Source organism: Taeniopygia guttata, chromosome 2 (assembly GCF_048771995.1).
Source record: "Taeniopygia guttata chromosome 2, bTaeGut7.mat, whole genome shotgun sequence".
Lineage (NCBI taxonomy): Eukaryota > Metazoa > Chordata > Aves > Passeriformes > Estrildidae > Taeniopygia > Taeniopygia guttata.
This window is the reverse complement of record NC_133026.1, coordinates 99,031,092-99,050,680: the sequence shown is the minus strand read 5'-3', so window position 1 is coordinate 99,050,680 and position 19,589 is coordinate 99,031,092. Positions and strand designations below refer to the sequence as shown.

Sequence of the window (19,589 nt, the reverse complement as noted above, 5' to 3'; positions counted from 1 at the left end):
TATTTGGGGATGCATTATCGCTCAGTAAGAGGGAGAAGCTCAGACTACAGCTGAAATTGAGTATTGGGACATTGTAGAACTAGTCTGTTACCCAGACTAGAGAGAATTATTTCCTGGTTTCAGAAACGGAATAATTGTTTTTGCTTGGAATGTTTTAATGTCAGAAGGAGCCATGTGGTCTTGGGCTTCCTTTGTGCAGCTGTTTTGGAGTGTGCTGGATCCTTCCTGCACCTCCTGCCTCTTCACCTGCACGCATGTGGCCTCACGTGGGCATGGTATCTGCTGGGTTTAACCTCTAAGACAGGTGGCAAATAGAAGCATTTTGTGTTTCATCAGTTCGTTGTGAGGATTGGAGCACCCGCAGCGCTTTGTGCAGAGGTGGAGTCACGCGTGTCTCTCTTCCCGTTTCAGATCATGTACGCCCCAAGGTCCAGGGACAGGTTTACCACCCCATCTTTTATGCAGCGGGACCGTTTCAGTCGCTTCCAGCCCACTTACCCTTACATGCAGCATGAGATTGACCTTCCTCCGACCATCTCCCTCTCCGACGGCGAGGAGCCACCGCCGTACCAGGGCCCGTGCACCCTGCAGCTCCGGGACCCCGAGCAGCAGATGGAGCTCAACCGGGAATCCGTCAGGGCGCCGCCCAACCGAACCATTTTTGATAGCGACTTGATAGACATCTCCATGTACAATGGGGGTCCCTGCCCACCCAGCAGCAATTCGGGCATAAGTGCAACCAACTATAGCAGTAATGGAAGGATGGAAGGACCACCCCCGACGTACAGCGAGGTCATGGGGCATTACCCAGGCTCCTCTTTTTTCCATCACCAGCACAGCAACATGCCTCCTTCCTCGCAGAGGGGGAGCAGACTTCAGTTTCAGCAGAACAATTCAGAGAGCACAATAGTCCCCAGCAAAGGCCAGGACCGGAAACCAGGAAACCTGGTCTAAGTTACCTGCCCAGGTGCGTTTGGACTGAAGACAGGAGATCCAAGCAGGGCGGCGGAGGAAGACCCCCGTGCTCCAGTGCACAGTGTTGTTACGTTTCACGTGGTACAACTGAGTAAAACCAAACGTGCAAACCAGTTCTTTGTTTCTGATTCCTTTCAGGGGAATTGCATGCAAAGCAGATTGAAAGAAATACAAACTTCCATTCGGTTTGTCTATGAGCAGTGTTTCAGGGGAAAGGGGGGGATATATTATTTTTTTTTAATAAACTATTTCAATTATTTAATTCTAAAAGTTAACTTAGCACAGAAATGGGGCTTGTACAGCCTGTTTTATACTCACTGAATGGCAGAAGGAAGAAGGTGGTTTTGCTAGATAAATGGGGGAAGAATTGGCCAGTTTGCTTTTTTTTTTCTCCCAGAGTGTGAATTTTTTTAATATGGAACAAAATTCCTGTTCTGTGTGCCAAGGTATAAAGTTGAGAACTTAGAAGAATGCAAGGAATTAATTTGTGTTGTGATAAATGTGTTTTAAAAAGTTGCACTATCTTACTGTTTTTAAAAAAATATATATGAGGGAACTGTTTTATGTGAAGTTCTTCTATATGTTGTCGTTTCACCTGTGGAATAATGATAGAGCCCTAGAAGTAATCTGGAGGAGTTTACCCCCTCCCCCTGGGTTTGCTAAAAGATGGGGACAGGACTTAGCCTAACATCTCTTGACTTTTACAGTTCAATAAATACAGGGACACCTGTCTTTGCAATAATTTGCATTCAAATAGCAGCGTATCAGTGAAGTGTCTTGGAGACTTTTGGATGGAAGAAGGCAAATACAAAATCCCAGCATTTTCCATCGCTTAATGTTTAGCTAATTTGCAGTGTAGACTATTTCTTTCATAAATGGCAAAACTACAATTCCAAGATGTGTTGATATATGTTGATTCTAAGTGCTGCCATTCTTTTCCTTTTCATACTGCAGTATCACCAGTACTTACAGTTCTAGAGATTTTTGTCCTCACTGTAGCCTGTAATGTATTTAATCACATATCATGACATTATGCAATAAATCGTTTGAAAATGCAGGGTGGGAATTTTTTCCCCTGCTCTGCTGTTCAAGACTGTGAGGCTGTTGTGGTTTTCGCTCTCCATTTCATCCTTTCAGATGCTGAAGTTCAGTCCTGGATGTCCGTCCTGTTGAAGTGAAGGGGGCCCTTGTGGCTAAACCCCACCGTGGTGTTTCTGCAGCAGTACCAAGAGCACTTGTGGCAGTGGTGCCGGCTCCTGCCGCATCCCCGGCAGGGTTGTGGGAGCACCAGGAGTTCTCCCTGCAAACCATTTTGCTCTGGGCCCTGTTTCCACAACAGGGGTCCATGATGTCTGTGCGACGCCAGCAGGACTGTGCTCATGGGTAAAGGTGATTCATGTGTTCACCAAGTGTCTGTAAACCCTGAGTTTTGCTATACTGGCCTGGAGAGTAGTTGGGAAGTGTTACCTGCCTGAGTCGTGGCATGTGGCGTGTTTCTCCACTGGCTGTTCCCATGTGGAAGCACGCGCAGTGCCAGAGCTCAGTTGACAAAAGGTGATAGTGGCATCACAAGCACATGAAAAAGCACAAATTGCACTTAAAATGCATTTTGGAAATGGACTTAAAAGTAAGAATCTTTAGAGTCTTAGCTTGAATAGTTTCTAATATATAGGTGTATGAGTGTGTCATAGACCTTTTTGCTTTAAGATCTTTCACTCTTTTCTGTTTTCCTGAGCCTTGTGCTTGGTTGCGGGCAGCAGCCACTGAGTGCCCCAGGGGCACCAATGCCCTGGTCCCATGGCTGGAGGCTGGATTTCTGCAGGACTTCTGTACACGAGGGACTCTGATAACTGAAGTGCATCTTTGATCTATGCAGAGTTTTAATGCCAAAACAGTGTGTGTGTTTGTGTGTCTGTGTCCGTGTTGTCTTTTGGGCCTCAGTGTAGATTTGTTTTCTTCATAAGTTAATTTGATTTTATTCTAGTTTAGAAAACATTTGTATAACTTGTTAGTTTGAATACACAGACCCATTTGTCTCTAATTGTTATTTTGGTGTGAGTCATGCTGGTAATGCAGAGTAAAGCTGCCTTTTATCGTATGTATTAATTGAAGGGAGAGATAGAGATTGTATGGTGGGATTCACTTGGTTTTTTTTCTCTCAGACCCGCAGGACAGGTGTTTAGAAGATGACTAGGTAGCTTTCAGTCAGCTGGGGCTCTCATCACTGTCTGGTTCCTGGGAATAAAAGCTGTGAAATTCGATTTTTGCAAACAACCTACGAACACAATTCTTAGTTAAAAACAACAAACAAACAAAACCCAACCAGAGGATAAAGCCAGCAAATGTTGGTTTTGGTCTTCAGTGACTTCTGTCACTTGGGGAGTGAGCCTTTAAGCCAGAAAACGCGTGTGCCTACACAGATACTGTGCTGTTGCCTAAAAGAAGATTGTTTAGCCAAGAAGCCTTCAGCTAAGAACAGCTGGAACTCAGTTGTCATGGCACAGCACACCTGAACTTGGCCCTGGGCTTGGGCTGGTCGAAGGCCAACTTTCCCCATGTGCAGATCTCAGCAAAGTGAGCCTTGAAGTTGCCTTCAAAGTCGCCTCTTGGGAACATTCTTTCTTTAAAAACAGCCCTTTGCCATCTTTTGCTCTCTGCATGCCAGTGGGTTTATGTACTTCCCATTAACATTGTCCACTATACTGTCTCTTTTCTTTGCTGAGAAAAATTTTCTGTCTGGAAAATGTAGCTTTTTCCAGTTCTTCAGAAAAGATTTGTTTAAAAATAACTTGGTATTTGCTCACCTAATAGTTGCATCTCCTCTTGCATCTTTTTCTTCTCATCCTAGAATCATAGAACAAGCTGAGCTAGAAGGAACCCATTAGGATCATTGAATCCAGCTCCTGGCCCTGCACAGAGCCATCCCCAGGAGTCACACCATGGGCCTGAGAGCACTGTCCAAGTGCTTCTTGAACTCTGTCAGGCTTGGTGCTCTGGGGGAGCCTGTTCCAGTGCCCACCACCCTCTGGGGGAAGAATCTTTTTCTAATACCCAACCTGAACTGCCCCTGGCACAGCTTCCAACCATTTCCTTGGATCCTGTCACCGGTCAACAGAGTGAGGAGATCAGTGCCTGCCCCTCTTCTTTTCCCCATGAGGAAGTTGTAACTACACTGAGGTCTCCCCTCAGTCTCCTCTGGGCTGGACAAGGAAAGTAACCTTAGCCGCTCCTCTGGCTTCCCCTTGGGACCCTTCATCATCCTCATGGCCCTTCTTTGGACACTCTCTAATGGCTTAATGTCATGCTCTTTTTTTCCCAAATGTAGTATGCAGGCAGTACCTCTGAGCTTTGGGAGTGTAGTGGCTAGTTTACTTGCTGTAGGTGAGCTTGCAATCTTCTGTGTTGGGGCCTCTTTTAGCAGTAAATGGACTATTTTTTATTGATATTAGTGCTCTCCAGTGAGAAGGCAGTCAACAGTGTAACATTGAAATACTTTGTTTTTCTATTTTTTTCTTCTGTTGACCTGTTGAATTTGCTCTTGATAACAGAACAGAATAGTAAAAGAAATACCAGAAGTAGATATCACTATCAGTCTTTACAGGCTTAGAAATGTTGTGCTCTGAAGATAGGTAATTCTGTGAAGCATTTATGGAAGATAAGCTCTGAAAATACTCAGAGTTGATAGACTGTATTCCAGAGCCACTCAATGAAACTTTGTATAAATTATAAAAGATTTCTGCAAACATTGTAGCATTAATTGTCTAGATTTTGCCTCCATACTGATCTGGTGTATGTGTCTCATATACAAAGCCCACACAGTATGTGTGTGGTGTTTTCTATGTGATGGATCATATTTGCCTGAATTCTGGTTGCATTTTCTGACTCGTGTTCCCAAAATTCAGTATAGTGATGTCCCTACTTTAGAAATATTCAGGTTAAAAGATTATTTTTTCTTTTAAATGCAACTCTACGAAATAAAGTTTTGTGACCTCTGTCCTACTGTAAAGACTAATTTTTCCCTTACGTGTCTTTGCATGGCTCTCTTCTTGATGCTGAATATGCCCCATCTTTGGTGTTTTTGTATGATCTTTCAGGGCTAGAAAAGGCAGGGGGTTTAGCAAAGGAAAAAAACTGGTTTCTCTCCCAGTTTACCAATGGAGCACTTGGCACTTAGCTCTAATACTGTACCTATGTCTAGAACAATTGTGGTTGGGCTTTTCTCAGTGCTGGACAAGCAGACTGAGTGGGATGCTGCTTAAAAGATGTGAGTGAGGGGTAACCAGCCAACAGTGCAGTGTTCAGATCCCTTTCCTGGCGTGTGTGGCATGTGCAGAATTCACAGGAATTTGCATAATAGGATGTTTTCATCATGGGGGGATCTAATTATGCTGCTCCTGGTCTTGTCACTGATGAACTCTGCATGTAGGCCAGTCTTGGGCTGGTGGGACTTTATTACAGCACCAATTTTCCTTGGAAGTATGAAAACTCAAGCATATGGCCCATGTACAAGTTAATGACTGCTAGTGAGGAAGATGTTTGCATTCCTGCACCCATGGAATCTGCGGGAGCCATGAGTGAAGCTGTGCTTCATTTGGCCTTTTTTTACTGCTTGCCCACTTCTTACACGAGTTTGTCCCAGCTGGGAGCTGCTTCTGTTATGCCAAATCTCTGAATGTTCTTGTTGCAGATATACATTTTTCCTAAAGTGTCATTGAGAGTTCTTGTGGTTTTTTTTCATGTGAATGGGGTACAGGGAAGGGTAGGGAGCAGAATTGCATTGTTTATTAAGGAATGCACTTCTTTGCAATAGAGAAGAAATCCTTGTCCTGCTGGAGAGCCCCGTGTGGAGGCTGTCTGGAACAGAGCTGTCTGAGACGGTTGTTTCTAACCCTGCTGGGCAGTGAGATATTGGACCTTAAAACTGACACTCTAATCTGTAAGGAATGTTTGAATGCTTTGGAGAAGATTGATTGCTAACCTTTCTCTGACTCTATCTCTGAACGCTCACGGTAGCTAAGGTAACCTGATTTTGTAGGTGAGGAAAAACAAAATAGTAAGTTGGTGAAAATATCTATACGTCAATTTTTTTTTTTTAATATTTTCTTTTCCCCAAGGATAAACAATAGGTTTGTTGGCACATTTGAAAGTATTTAGGATTATTCACAGGTTTGCTCTGGTCATTACAGTTAAGTCATGTCCATGCACATACAGACCTGCATGCAGACTTGTCCCCTTGATTCTGTCTGTATTAGTTTCTATTCCATGATCACCTTCCAGAAGTGCTAAATGGCTCTCAGTAACAATGGCAGGTCATTTGTCAAACAACAGGAAGCCTGAGGAATATTTACTTTTGCTCCTGTAAATGTCATGACCTATGTTTTTATCAGTAGGGGGCTTTCTTGCTGCACCAGTTCTTGCCTGTGAGCTGGTGCACTCGTGCATCTTCCATCCAAGAGCTCTCTCTCCTTTTGGGTGAGCTTTGAAAAATCTTCATGCTTTGGGATAACCCCAATGCAGACCTCGTGTATTGATGTACAGGAAGGAAGTAATACTTGGTGTACCCTAAATCTCATAAGCATGTTTTTTCAGACCCAGCTGATGATGAGAACCAAGTGATCCTTCTGTGCAGTGGGTTCAGATGAAGTCTGGCTTTTGATTGCATCCTTGCTTTTTAGATAAAGGTCGTTGCACATAATTTAATTACACATATCTGGTCTTTCTCTGCGCTGTGTTTCCTGCTTGCCAACCAGTACAATTACAACTTTTCTCCTATGCTAGCCCCAAATGTGTCAGTCATTTCAGTCCCTGGAAAGAGGCAGTCTTACTGAGTTGTCTGAGACCTGTTGAGGCCTTTTAGAACACTGAATAGTCCCTTCTGAGGATGTGTTGAACTTAGAGAGGTTTCCCATCCAAAAACTGGTCTGTATGTTTCGTTAGGAAATTCAAGTTTAAGGTTTTGAGAGTTTGCTGACTAAAAATGTTGGCAGGATATCTTTTGTATTTAATATATTCTTTGCCAGCCTATCCTCACTAATCAGGGATGTAAATTACCTTTTGAGCCACCTCTGATTGTATTTTTGGGCTGGCAAAAGCCCTGTTGGGCACACTCGTGCCAGCAAAAAAAAAGTCATTTTCTTGGTGCAGCTCTGGGGAATAGACAGAAGCTGCACCATTAAGTTCATCCTCTAAAACCAACCTGAGACCTGCATTGCCTCTTCCCAGCAAACTGAAGTGTAGGTGTTTCAATGGAGTGCTTTGCTGCACTATTTAGTACCACAGACATGCAGTGGAGGGGCCTACTGATGTTTTCTTGAAATTGTCATTGGCATTAAATGTATTTCAGGGATGCTAATGCTGTTTTGGTAACAACCCAGTACAGTTCTGCTTTTGAAAGGGAAGATCAAGGACCATTTTGTGTCACAAACTCTCCTGGCTCTTACTTCTGCCTTGCTGGTGTCTCTTCTGTTTTTAGACTGAACACAAGCAACCCAGGTATTGCTCGCGTTGCTTTCTTGCTATAAAAGAGCTTACCTTTTTATGTTGATTAATGATAAAAAAACAAAACTGTAACGTAGATATACTTCCCCTTCCCTCTGACAGGTGTGTGATTTACTGCCAGAGATGATGCTATTTTCTTTGCTATATTGCTGCTGCTGTTTTAAGTGGTTTGGTGTGTGAGCTTTCTGAAACAACACGGTATGTGTAGGATCTCGTGGGTGACAAAGCTGTGTCTTCTCTTCTTCCTTTCTCTCCTTACTTTGTGCTTGTCTGTCTGCTGTGGTAGGTTTACTAATAAATTAAATACATCCTTATTAGATATAATTTTGAGGAGGTTTGCATGTCAGTAGTTTGTAAGCAACTAAGGTGCCTCACGTTCAGGTCTGAGCAGATAGGAATCCCCTTGCACTCGAGGGCCTGATCCAAAGCCCGCTGAAGTTGGTAGGAAGACTCTTGCCAACTTCAGGGGGCTTTGCATCTGGCCTTGCACTCCCACCTTTGTTGTGCCTCACTTAAAATGGTGCTTTTTCAGTTGTCTTTTTTTTTTTCTGTTTTTTTTTTTTTCTTTGTATGGTGCTGTGTATAACTTGAATATATTATGCACATATCCTACCCAATGGGTAGAACAAACAAACATACAAAAACAAATAGATGTTGTTAATACTGTAAGATAGTGTACAGATGATACCAATTTTAACACAAAAAACGGCATAGACTTTGTGAATGCCAATCTGTGCTTGGTCCTTTTTTTGTAAGAAAGTTTGCAAATGAACGCATACAAATTACAAAAAGTCTATGTATTTTATTTTCCTATTAAATATCAATATAATATCATAAGGGAAAAAAGTTAAACAAATCCTTTTTGACAAGCCTGTGTATAGCAATTAGTTGTTTGATGCATCTTTGCTGTGAAGATTTCTTCTTTTCTTTTCTCTAATGTGTCACTTTAAAAAAAAGGAAAAAAAAAAACCACAAAACAAACAAAACCTCCACAGCTTTAACCTTGCAATTAGCTGCTTCTTGTATTGGTTGTTGCCTTGCTATTGCTGAGTTGGACCAGTATTAGTTACTACTTCTCCAGCAGATACATTATTTATTACTATCCTTGATTACCTTTTTTTTTTTTTTTTAACTTAGAAATAGGCTAAAACCTTTCAAACCTTTTTAATCACATCCTAGATTTGAAATGAAGCTCAGACAGGTGGGAACTGACCCAAACCATCCCTGCAAAATCAAAAACAGGCCAATGAAAGTTCTGTGACAACAGCCAACCTGTGCCCACTACAGACTGTCCTTGGGCTTGGGGTGTGGATGGGCTCCCTGGTGCTCTTGCAGGGTGGACAGGAATGGCCCCACCTGGTAGCGAGCTGAATGCAGGGTTTGAGTGGGAGCTTTGAGTTGGCAGCTCTGCTGCTGTGTTGGCTTCTGATAGCAATGGCTTAACCCAGGTTCATATTTAAGATTACAGAGAAATGCTTAGACCTGTTCAAACCCAATAGGGGAAGAGGTGTGGGAAGTAATATTACACTTCAGCTTCCTGCCAGGCTGCCTTGGCAGTTTGGTTCTCCTCCGGCGTCTCCCCATGTTTGGCGCTCGATTCCCGTGCCCCTGCACGCTCTTTGGTAAAGCAAATACCTCAGGAAATCTCAACATGAAGTTCTAGTGTAGGGACTTGCAGATGCTTATACTTATTTTTCTAAACTGTTTGTTCTAACTATCCCAGTAGGTGATAGAAAAGTTTATCGGTCCGAGACAGACTCGTCCTCTCACAGATGGATACCAACTAATCTTTCATAGATACTCCTGTCTGTATGTAGCTTTTTTATACTTGCCAGGCTTTAACCACAGATGTAAGGTAGCAAGGTGTTGGGAGATGTTTGAGATGGTGTTTTGGTTTGGTTTTTCAGATGACTAGCAAAGCGCTGTGCTAAAACTCAGGGGGCCTTACCCGGGGCCAGTGAAGTCAGTGGTGGGGCTTCCTCTGGTTTGAGTGGGCTTTCGACCCGGTCCGTCACGCTGGAGGATGGTGCCTTGGGGCACAGTCCTTCACTGCTTCTCTGTCAACCTGAAGCATCTACACCTTTGTCTGTAAATAGCTTTTTAAAAGCCCTCACAGGAGTCCTGTATCTGAATGTTACCATGGTTGTTTTAGCTTTTTTTTTTTTTTGTCTTAAAGAAGTGTGTTAAGTTTTTTATGGCCAGTTCTGCATCATCATGCCCTTATAGGTAGCTTGTATCATCACATCCTTCTATATGTTGAGCTGTTCTGTCAGTAAGCATGTACCATAGGTAAATACACGTATTTCGTGATTGTCACCTGTTAATTCATTTATTGTTTGTCAGGATGTGGAGTAATTGTTTTGGAAGTGTGCCTTGCCTGGCCATCTTCACATTTCTGTTTGCACTGCAGTACCACTTCTGTGCATGAAGGAAGAGAAGCAAACAAAAAACCCCGGGCCTTCACTAGGGAGACTGTACAGAGTAAACCTCCTGCTGGAGGAATCTAGAGTAGGATTTATCATAACAAAACATGCATATTGAGTGGACCAAACACGAGCATGACTTCTTTTAGAGGCACTAATTTGCTTTGAAGCTGCAGTGGAAAGAGCAGACTATCTACTAAGTGTATTCACAGCTGTGTTCATGCTTTTCCATTTATCAGAAAGCACAGCAGGCAGCCAAGATTTTAAAAGGACTATGAGCAGAAGTTACGAGAGCCTCAGGCATCATAGACCTGGACAGCAAAAATAATGATAATAATAATTTTTTAAAAATCACTTTAGTATTCTTTAACAAAGCTTTTCTACTCATAATATAAAGACTACATAAGCGTCGATAGGGGTTTTATCTTTGTATAACTCTCAACTGCCCAATGCTGCTGTGCTCAGAGCATTTCATGATGGTATATACATCAGTCAGGCTGTTACACTCAAAATTAACCATCAAATGCCTAGAGTGTTACCCTTTCTTTGTTGTTTCTTGCTAGTTAATTTACAGTGTAAAATGCTTTATTGCTGTATGGATTTTAATTTTTTGTATTTCCAACATTGTGGCTTTCAAGATGACATTTTCAACACATCTATTATTTTTGTCCATTTTCTTTCAAGCTATTCTGAAATATGTACAGCACTATCAACAATATTTAATCTTTCTTTTAAAATTTATTGTTGTAAAACAAAGCTATTAAAAACAGTAAGTCTTTTTACAACTGTATTGGAATTTCTCAATAGCTGTTCATGTGATGCTATGACAAACCTGGCTTGCTTTACTTTTGGTTTTTTTTAAATTTTATTTTCTGTTTAACACAATTAATTTGTTGCTTATTTTCCACCGTAACTCCCAGTTATATACAGAAAAAGGTTTCAACTGTTGTGTATCTGACTCTTTTAATTGAGCAAATGGTGATGTCCTAGTTTTTAGACCTAAGGTCTGTTTATTGCAATACTTTTAAAGGAAGATGTTGCTCTAAGTGCTGTTGTTAGTTTTAAATACAGATTTTATGCTTGTTCTTAATATGCTGTGGTTAAACCATAGCACAAAATTATTAAAAATTATTAAATGCATTTGTCTCCTGTTGGATTTATTTTCCCTTCAAAGTGAAAAAAAAACAAAAAAGCATGGAACACTAGAGGGGCTTTGGTAAAAATAAGTACTTGTGTTTTCCCCTTGCTGTTTTGCTGCCGCCAAGCAGGTAGCAGATCATTAAGGACTGAGAGAGGACTCAATCCTTGAAACATTATGTGAGGCCCGGGAAGTGGATGTCTGATGAGGGTTTAAGATCAGCGTGCTGCCCCTCACGCTCTGGTGATTAATGCTGGGACGGTTTCTGCCCTGCCTCTGCCCTAAGATGGGCTGTGGCAGGAGACAGCCTGTCACACACTGGAGTTAAGTCTAGGCACTTAATCTAAGCCAGCTCGTGATTTCAATTCCTTTAAGATAACAACCCCACCTCGATCTCATTTAAAGCCCTGCTGGTGGTGGCAGCCTCTGGCACAGCAGTGCTGACTGACCAACGGAGGGAATAAGCAATGCCCCCAAAGCATTGAGTTGCAAAAATTCTTTTAAAAATGAAGGTGCAGAATATGGCTTGTGGGAGGGAGATCCACTACCTGGTTTTAGAAAGCTGGGACATGCTTTGGGCAGTGCTTAAAACAAGAGCAGTTGTGATCCAGTAATGGGGAGAAGAGAGGGATGATGCTCTTAGTAAGAAACCAGATGAAAAGGTCCCATGAAACACACGAGGATTTGTCTGGTGATACAGATCTTTGCAAGGTAGATCAAATTATCCCTGGCTGGCACGTGCCACTTTGCCATACTAAAGCTTAACAAAACTGGGAAAGAGCAGGTAATTTCTGTTCATTCTGTGTAAAAAGTGATGCTTTATTTAGCATGATTATAAGTAACATAGTTTTCTTGGTTTATATTTTATACCTGTGCTTGCTGGAGTTTGATGTCTATGTTGCTGCAATGTGATGCTGAGTTTGATACTTCAAACCTGGGGCTTTCTTGCAGGTCTTTTCCAGGAAGAGGTTTGCTGTGGGAACCATGGTCCATCCCACTTCTGACAGCCTGCTGTGGAGCTGCCTTTACATTCCACTCAGAGAGGAACCAGGGGGGTTCATTTTCCTGCTGTTCTTTTCAAACACCTTAGTTCTTTAAATGTTACAGTACTTATTTTTGGGTCAAAACTAATCATATTTTTTTCCTATAACCACCCTGAGTTTGCTCTCTCCATCTGCAGCATTTTAATTCTTCTTTAGAATTTAGTCCTTAGAAGTACTCTAAATCTCCAAGCTTCTGCTCCTCCTCTACTGTCTGAACCCTGAACTCCCTGGAAACTGCATTTTTTGAGCCTGCTTTGATCTTTTACTTAATCTGGTTTTAATTGTATTTATATTTAGTTTATAATATGCCATTCTGTTTGATTGTGTTTTAATATCAGTGCCAATGGTTGCAAGTCAGCTGTAAATGGGATGTCTCATCTCAGTAGGGTTACTTTTTTCTGCTGAAAGATTAATATAGTGGCTGCTGCAGTCCTGTGAAACCTCTAGGTCTGGCTTCCAGGCTCCCAGCAGTATTGTGTCTCATTATAAACACCCTGTTCTTAACATCCCAGACCCTTTTCTTCCAAAGACCCCTCTGTAATGAGACTTCGTTACTTAGACAAAAATTAATTAGGCTTCTCTCATTATCACTGTTTTGATCGGTTGTGCTTTAAGTGAGTTCTAATTAAAATGCACATTTTAAAACCCTTACTGCTGAATCCTCTTGTAATAGCTTGCTTCTACTGAGGCGATGCCCTGCTTTTTGTGCAGTTTGCATTGTGCTGCTTTTGCAGAACTCTAGCATTGATTAAGAAAACTAAAAACTTGCATGATTTTTTTTTTGCTTGTTTTCTACATTTTTTTCCAGACTGGCTGCCAAATTATTGCTCCTGAGAGCCTGAGAATGGGGATTAGAGCTGAAACACTGAAGTCCTTACATGTGGTAAAATTGATGAGCTGAGTTTCTCAGTGTCCTTGTATAGTCAGTAACCCTACTTGTTCCCAGAATGTTCCAAAATATAAGGGGTAAGCTATATGCTTCAGTTATTAACGGCAAATTTTGGCTTGCCTTAGGTGTTCCAAGTTGCCTTAAATACATTATTTATTTTGGCAGGACTGCGTGGTGCATCCCAGGGATACCTGCCACATGCTAAGCCTGTCCATAGGCTGTTCTGCTATGGCTAGAGGGGGATATTTGAAGGCTGGCTCTCCTTAATAAAGGGGCTGATCTGTAAATCAGACAAAATATTTTGTATCCTTTAATGGTTTCCACTATGAAGTGTGCTGGAGAACGGCAGCAGAAAAGTGCTAAGTGTATTTTAAAGATGAGGAAGCACACATGAAGAAGTAAATGCCAGGTCTCAGTGCAGCCTATGGCAATGCTGGGAGTCACCTTTCTATCACCACCATTCCCAGTCCCTCCACTTGTGAGGTACAGGTTCTCTCTGCTCACTTCCAACACATCCCACTGTTTTGTACAGAGCTATTTTCTGTTTGGCAGGGCTTTGAACAAGCAGCCAGGACATAGCCACCCCTTGTTCAAAGAAAGAGGGCATCTTTTTCATGGAGGCCAAAATGCCACCCTTGAGCCCCTGTCAGTGCCAACACCAGATCATTCCAGCTTAATTTAACATTTGCAGACATTATAGTGATTGACAGTTGAGTTGAGTGGAAAATTCCAGTTTAATCCTTCTCTGTGTGCCACAGACATGGGCTCAGACAGCTTGACCTACATTTAACCCTGGGCAGCAAGAAATTCTTAGGGGAAAAGAAAAAAAAGTCATTTTCATCTCAAAGCAGTGAGAACATTCCCACTTATTACATGTCCCTGTGTATATGCATACACGTGTAATTGTGTTACAGTGCTGTGAATATTTCATGAGCTGAACCAAGTTTGCCCTGGTTGGCTTTACTTAGTGAAGAAGACATGTAAGTCAAATATAAAAGCACAAGTGTGCTTGCATTGCTGTTCAGCAGGGTTTATGGCAACAGCAAAAAGGATAGGAGCTAGTTCTTTCCTGACAATGGGGTTAGGATTGTAAGTGCTGTAAAATTTGCTTATGCTGCAAGCTTTATATCTCTTGGGGGAAAAGTTGATGAGCTGGTAACTTCAACTAATGTATTGTCAGGAAAAGCCTAACAGGAAAGGCTTGACTGAGGGACTGCAGAGTCAGTCTGGTTTCTTTGACCCCCCCCTCCTGCAGATCAGAGGTGCTGATAGTGACTGACTGTGTTTGTTTTGGGAAGTTACAGGTGCAGTACGGGGTGTCAAAGCTTTTCAGCGAGAGGTGCATTGGCAAACATGAAAAGCCCTGTGGCTGAGTGATAACTGCATTAGCTACTCAGCATGCAAGCCCTCTCACCTTCTACAGTCATGCTGTATATTATACCTATAGATAATATGCATGCTAGCTCCAGCCATATGCTAGGGCAATCAGGCACTTTACTGTAAAATTGTGCTCAGTCAGGGAAATGGCATCAGGTGCACTAAAATCACCACCTAACAGTGGCACAGAAGTGCCTGTCTGCAGTAAAACTGTACTTGAGAATAAACTGTGCAGCTGTAGCTTGAGTGCTGCTTGTGCACTGGCACTTCTTTTTTTCTGAAGAAGATTGTCTGTATGTGAGTACATGCTGTGCAGAGGTGTGAGGGCTAGTGCACAGCAATCCAGCAACAGAAAATACACCGTTAGTGTGTATTAGGCAGAGCTTCGAGTACTCCTTCTATAAAATGACACTGTTCTCTTTATTTTCATGGCTTTTCTTGTCTAATCCAGGATAAAAACTTTATTCAGTGATTGAGCTAACCATATCATTAGTCATCAGTTAGCCAAGGCTGAGAAATTTCCCTTTCTCCACTACAATTCGTACAAAGATCTCCTTCCCCACTGAAACACAGCTGCCACATCTGGGAGGTAGCTGGAGGCCACAGCTGTGTGCAGGCACCTGTTTTTGGAGGAAGGGTGCTCCAAGGCAGCTCTCAGGCCGTGCCTGGATAAAGAGCTGGTGCAAATGCACTGGTGGAAGTGCTTGACAGTGCCAGCTGAGGGGACTCAGCACCACTTACTGCAGAGTCTATTCAACTGAAGGGCAAGCACAGCATCACTGCTCATCTCTGCCTTCTCTCATGTTCTCTCATATTCACATCCTTACAATATTTGGCAACTCTTTTTGTGCCTATGAACAAATCCATGTGAATGGTAACAAAAAAAAAAGGATGCGAGGTAAACTTGCAGCTTGTGTATTTAGAACTTCATGGTGGAGCTGGATTTTGTCTTCACCTGCTTTGTGACCGCAGATGAGAGGTCATCAGTAAGCACAAGGGCCAGCTCAAGGCAGTGTTCACAAGGAGCCTGTGCTGTCTCTCCGTGCCTGCTTTAGGTCACCAGGGCAGCCCACTGAAATTACCAGTGCTGGATCTGTTCCACTACCAGCCTCCCAGCAGTACAGTTTTCATTCATATTAAATGTAGGATCCCAACTGTATTTCTGACAAATTCAGCATAGCATTTCAGGTGGAAATTACATCAGTTTTATGACTTTATTCTGATTGCAAGAGTACATAAGATTCTTGATTCATCATGAGTATGAGAGGAGGACACAGACTATTTGATACTTGACTGGCAATGGAGCTGACTTGAGAATGGTAGAATGTTTGGGCATTATTCCTAAACAAGCCTGAATATCCTCCCCTGTGTCCCCTCCTCTCTGATTGTCCAATCAATTCATTAAACTCAAGCCCAAAGTTAAGACTACATGTTACCCTGCGGGCTTTTGAAATCAAATCTTTCTACTTAAGATCATAAAAATAGTCAGCTAATTGCCAGGGGATAATTAAAATTCTCTAATTATTATTGTTGCTGATGGTAAATGATGAACAAGGATAAAATGATGCAATGCCCTAAGCTGACACCCTGAAGGGGACACATCAGAAGAATTTGTTTCAACTTTGGCTCCAGCACCACCTTGAGTCACTGTTTTTGCTCTGGCCTGTTACTGGGTCACAGCTTTGGCTCCAGCTCTGCTCAAAAGGCTCAGCTGCACCTTCAGCTTAGGCACTAATTTCAGCTGTGACTGGCTCTGGTCTTTGTTTAGGCCATTATTTTGACTGGCCCCATTTTCACTATTGCTTCAACTCTGGCCATTGTTTAGGCCAAGATTTCAGCTCCTTTTGGGCTGAGACTTCAGCGGTTCCCCTGTCAGGCTCTGACTTTGGTTCTGGGCCCATCCTGGGCCATGATTTTGATTCTGGGTCCTGCTCAGGATATGAATTCAGCTTTGGCCTTTATTGAGTTGCCATTTGCACTCAGCTCCATCTTGGTCTTTTTCTCATCCTTGGCAACTTTTTCTCCTGCCTCTTTCAGGCCAATACTTGAGTGCCAGCCCAGTTTTGGTCATAGGTTTGGCTCTGACTGTGTATCACTCTTTGAGCTGAGCTCCAGCCCTGGGTCCTTGGCCCTGTCCCATCATCTCCAACTTGGTATCAGGCTTCAGCTCTGGCCCTTGGCTGGGCTGTGATTTTGGCTTTGGTCCCACCAGGCTGTGACTGCAGATCTGACCTCTGTTCAGGCTGTGAGTGGAGATCAGGAGCCACCTTGGGCCTCCATCATGTCTCCAGCCCCATCTTTGGCAGCCGTTGCAGCTCCAAGATCCATCCTGAGTCACAACTTTGATTCTTGTCCCATCTTGGCTCACGAGCTTGTCCCCAGCCTGACACAGGGCTCTGCCTCCAGCTCCAGCTCAGGCTCCCATGTCTGCTCTGCCCCGCTTGGTCTTGGACTCTGCTCTGTCCTTCTCGGTTTATGACTTTGGTTCTGGCCTGACATGGGGCAGCAACTTTGGCTCTGATCCCTGCTTGGGCTGTGACTGGCGCCAGATTGAGCTGTTAACCTCAGCTTTGCAGAGATATTGGAACGAGAGTTTATCTCCTCCCATCTATGGCAGCAATTTGAGCTCTGCCTCACTTTGGCTCACTTTAGGCTGCTACTGCAGCTCTGGCTCAACGCTGGGTCAAGATGGGCATCAGCCCCATCTTTGGCTGTAGCTTTGGCTCCGGCCATTGTCCAGGTGGCTGCTTTGGGTCTACCCAGGCTTTGGGTCTAAAGCCTCCTCAGGAGGCTGCTGTGACTTGGACACAGCATGGCTTTGGCTTTGGCCCCATCTTGGCTTGTGATTTTGTCTCCAGCCACATCTTCATCTGCAACTTTCGCTTAAGCTATTGCTCAGGCCACAAATTTGGCTTCATTGCCATCTTGGGCTCCTGCTTTGTCTCTGATTGCAGTTTTGGTTCTGGATTGTTATTGGGCTGTGACTTAATCTCTGGCCAGATATTGGCCAGATGCTTTGCCAACAGCTTGATGGTAGATCACAGCTTTGGCTCTGGCCCTGACTGGGAGGCTATTACAGCTCTTATTTGGGCTGCTACTTCAGCTTCAGTCCCGTGTCAAGCTGTAACCTAGACTCTGGCCACCTGAACATCTTTGTCTCTGCTTTGATACTTGGTTGCAACGTTGCCTTTGGTCCCTGCGTCGTTCATGACTTCTGCTTTATCCCATTTCAGGCTGCAACTTTTGCTTCTTGGGCAGTGATTTCAGCCCTGTTCCCTGTTCAATGACTGGTGGCTATTTTTGAGCCATGTCCACTGTGAGGACCTGAGTTTGGCTCAGTTTTTGGATCAGGGCTTCAACTGTGGTCCCTGCTCCAGCCCCGGTGAGGATCATGGCTTCTGCTCCAGTCCCATATTGAGCTGTGACTTTGGCTCTGGCCACAGTCTATTTTTACCAGGTTGCTATTGCAGCTTCAGTACCTGTTTGTCTGTGACTGTGGCTAGGGCTGGATAGCAGGTTGTGGCTGTGGCTGTAGCCCATGTTGGTCTGTGGCTTCATCTCAGTGGCACTTCTGGGCATGATTTCAGCTCTAGCCCAATCCTTGGCTGTGAATTTGATGCCTGGAAAGGTTACCTAGAACCGAAGCTAGACAGAGTAAGAGAAATAAAGTAGGTATTGATTAAAAAGGCCTTTAAAGGTTACACCTTGGGCAGTACAAGAGTCTGGCCGACGCTACACCCAATTTGGACAATGGGTTTTCACACTTTTATAAGTTGTTTTTTTTTTTTTTTTTTTCCCCATGAGTTTTCACACTTTTATGAGTTTTGTCCATTTGTGTATTTGGGTTAATTGTCCAGTTAGAGCTTCAAGTTATGAAGTCCCATCCTCTCAGTTTGTTCCCCCATCCCCCACCCCCACCCCAATTTGCTTTTGTTTATACATTTTGGGGCCTGAAGCTGCAATGGTGACCTTGGCTCAGTGGCTGGAAAAGGATTGTTCTGTCTAACTAAGCTGTGAAGACAACTTGCTAACACTCTATGAAGTTTTGTGTTATATAATAATGGAGTACAGAATCTGGATGAGAGCTAAAACTTCATCAGCTTCAGTTCCTGCCCTATCTTGGACCACTACTTGCCTCAACTCAAATTTGGCTCTGGTCCTTGCTCAGACAGTGGGTGCCACAACAATTTGGGCAGAAATAGCTGTGTCCCCTATCTCTGGCCATGGCTTTGGTTCCAGCCCATCCTGGGTTATGAATTTTTTGGCTCTGTCACCTCAGGTGGTGACTGCTGTTTTGTCCTGGGACTGTCCAGTCCCAGCAGGGATATTGTCTTGACTCTGTGCCCACCTTTAGCTGCAATTTTCGCTCTGGACAGTGCTTGGGCTTTGATTTTTGTCTCTTCCCCATCTCGAGCAGCAACTTAGGCCCGAGCCAAGTAGTGAGTTGTGATGTTGGCTCTGGCTCTGCATTGGTTTGCAACTTCAGCTCCAGTCTTATCATGGGATGCAATTTCAAATCTGCCCCTTGCTTGGAGCTTAACATCTACTCCAGTTCCATCCTGGAGTCCCAGTTTTGACACAGATTCCCTGCTTTGATCACAGCATGTACTCTGGACTCATCTTGGGATGCCCAATTGCAGGCCCAGCCTGCTCAGGCTTACAGCTGAGCACTGTCCCAGTTTCAGGTCCAGCCGCGTCGCAGGTTGTGACTTTGTGATGCTGTGCAGCAGTGTTACATGTGAGGCAGGGAGCAGGCAGCAGTGGGAGAGGTTGCCAAAGCAGCCATTTTGCTTCTGGACATGCCTTAGTCCTGGTCTCATCAATTTTCTGAAGCTTTGCGCAGGTGGAGGGACCCACACCCTCACCCACCCTCTAGAGCCTGAAGGGACCGCCCTTTCCCACGAGGATGCTAAACTGTGAGAGGTAAAAAGGCAAGCCCTGTTAGCACTGACTGAAAGGTCCTACGGGCAATGGAAGGTGCTGCTGGGCTTCTAGGCTTTTCACCTCACCAAGGACTCCTGGCACTTGCTGGACACTCCCTTGCTTGGGTCACTTGTGGGCTGCCTCAGGGCCTCTCGGTGCTGCGGCCAAACTGCTTTCCCAGGCCAAGGCACCTGCTCCCCTGTTCCTTCTCTGCTGCTGAAGGCACCAACTGATGCTGCTCCACCTTCAGGAACACTGCTGCCACATGAGTGTGCCAACTGTGCTGGCCTGGGTACCAGGAGACCCTGTGCTGTCCCCAGGTG

At 43.8% G+C, this 19,589-nt stretch overlaps 1 protein-coding gene across 7 annotated transcripts in view; it reads left to right on the top strand.

Moving 5' to 3' along the window:
• The window catches only part of LOC100223646 (low-density lipoprotein receptor class A domain-containing protein 4), a 327,058-nt gene that overhangs the window by 270,219 nt on the left and 37,250 nt on the right, over positions 1-19,589 (top strand). For 3 of the 7 annotated variants that reach the window (XM_032746929.3, XM_030265938.4, XM_002187759.7), the window contains one exon: positions 412-11,036. The exons of the other annotated variants lie outside the window; for them this stretch is intronic. In XM_032746929.3, the coding sequence (XP_032602820.1) occupies positions 412-954 (543 nt within the window). In that variant the 3' untranslated portion in view covers positions 955-11,036. Of the gene's footprint in view, positions 1-411; positions 11,037-19,589 lie in introns of those variants that run through there. 7 annotated transcript variants of the gene reach the window in all.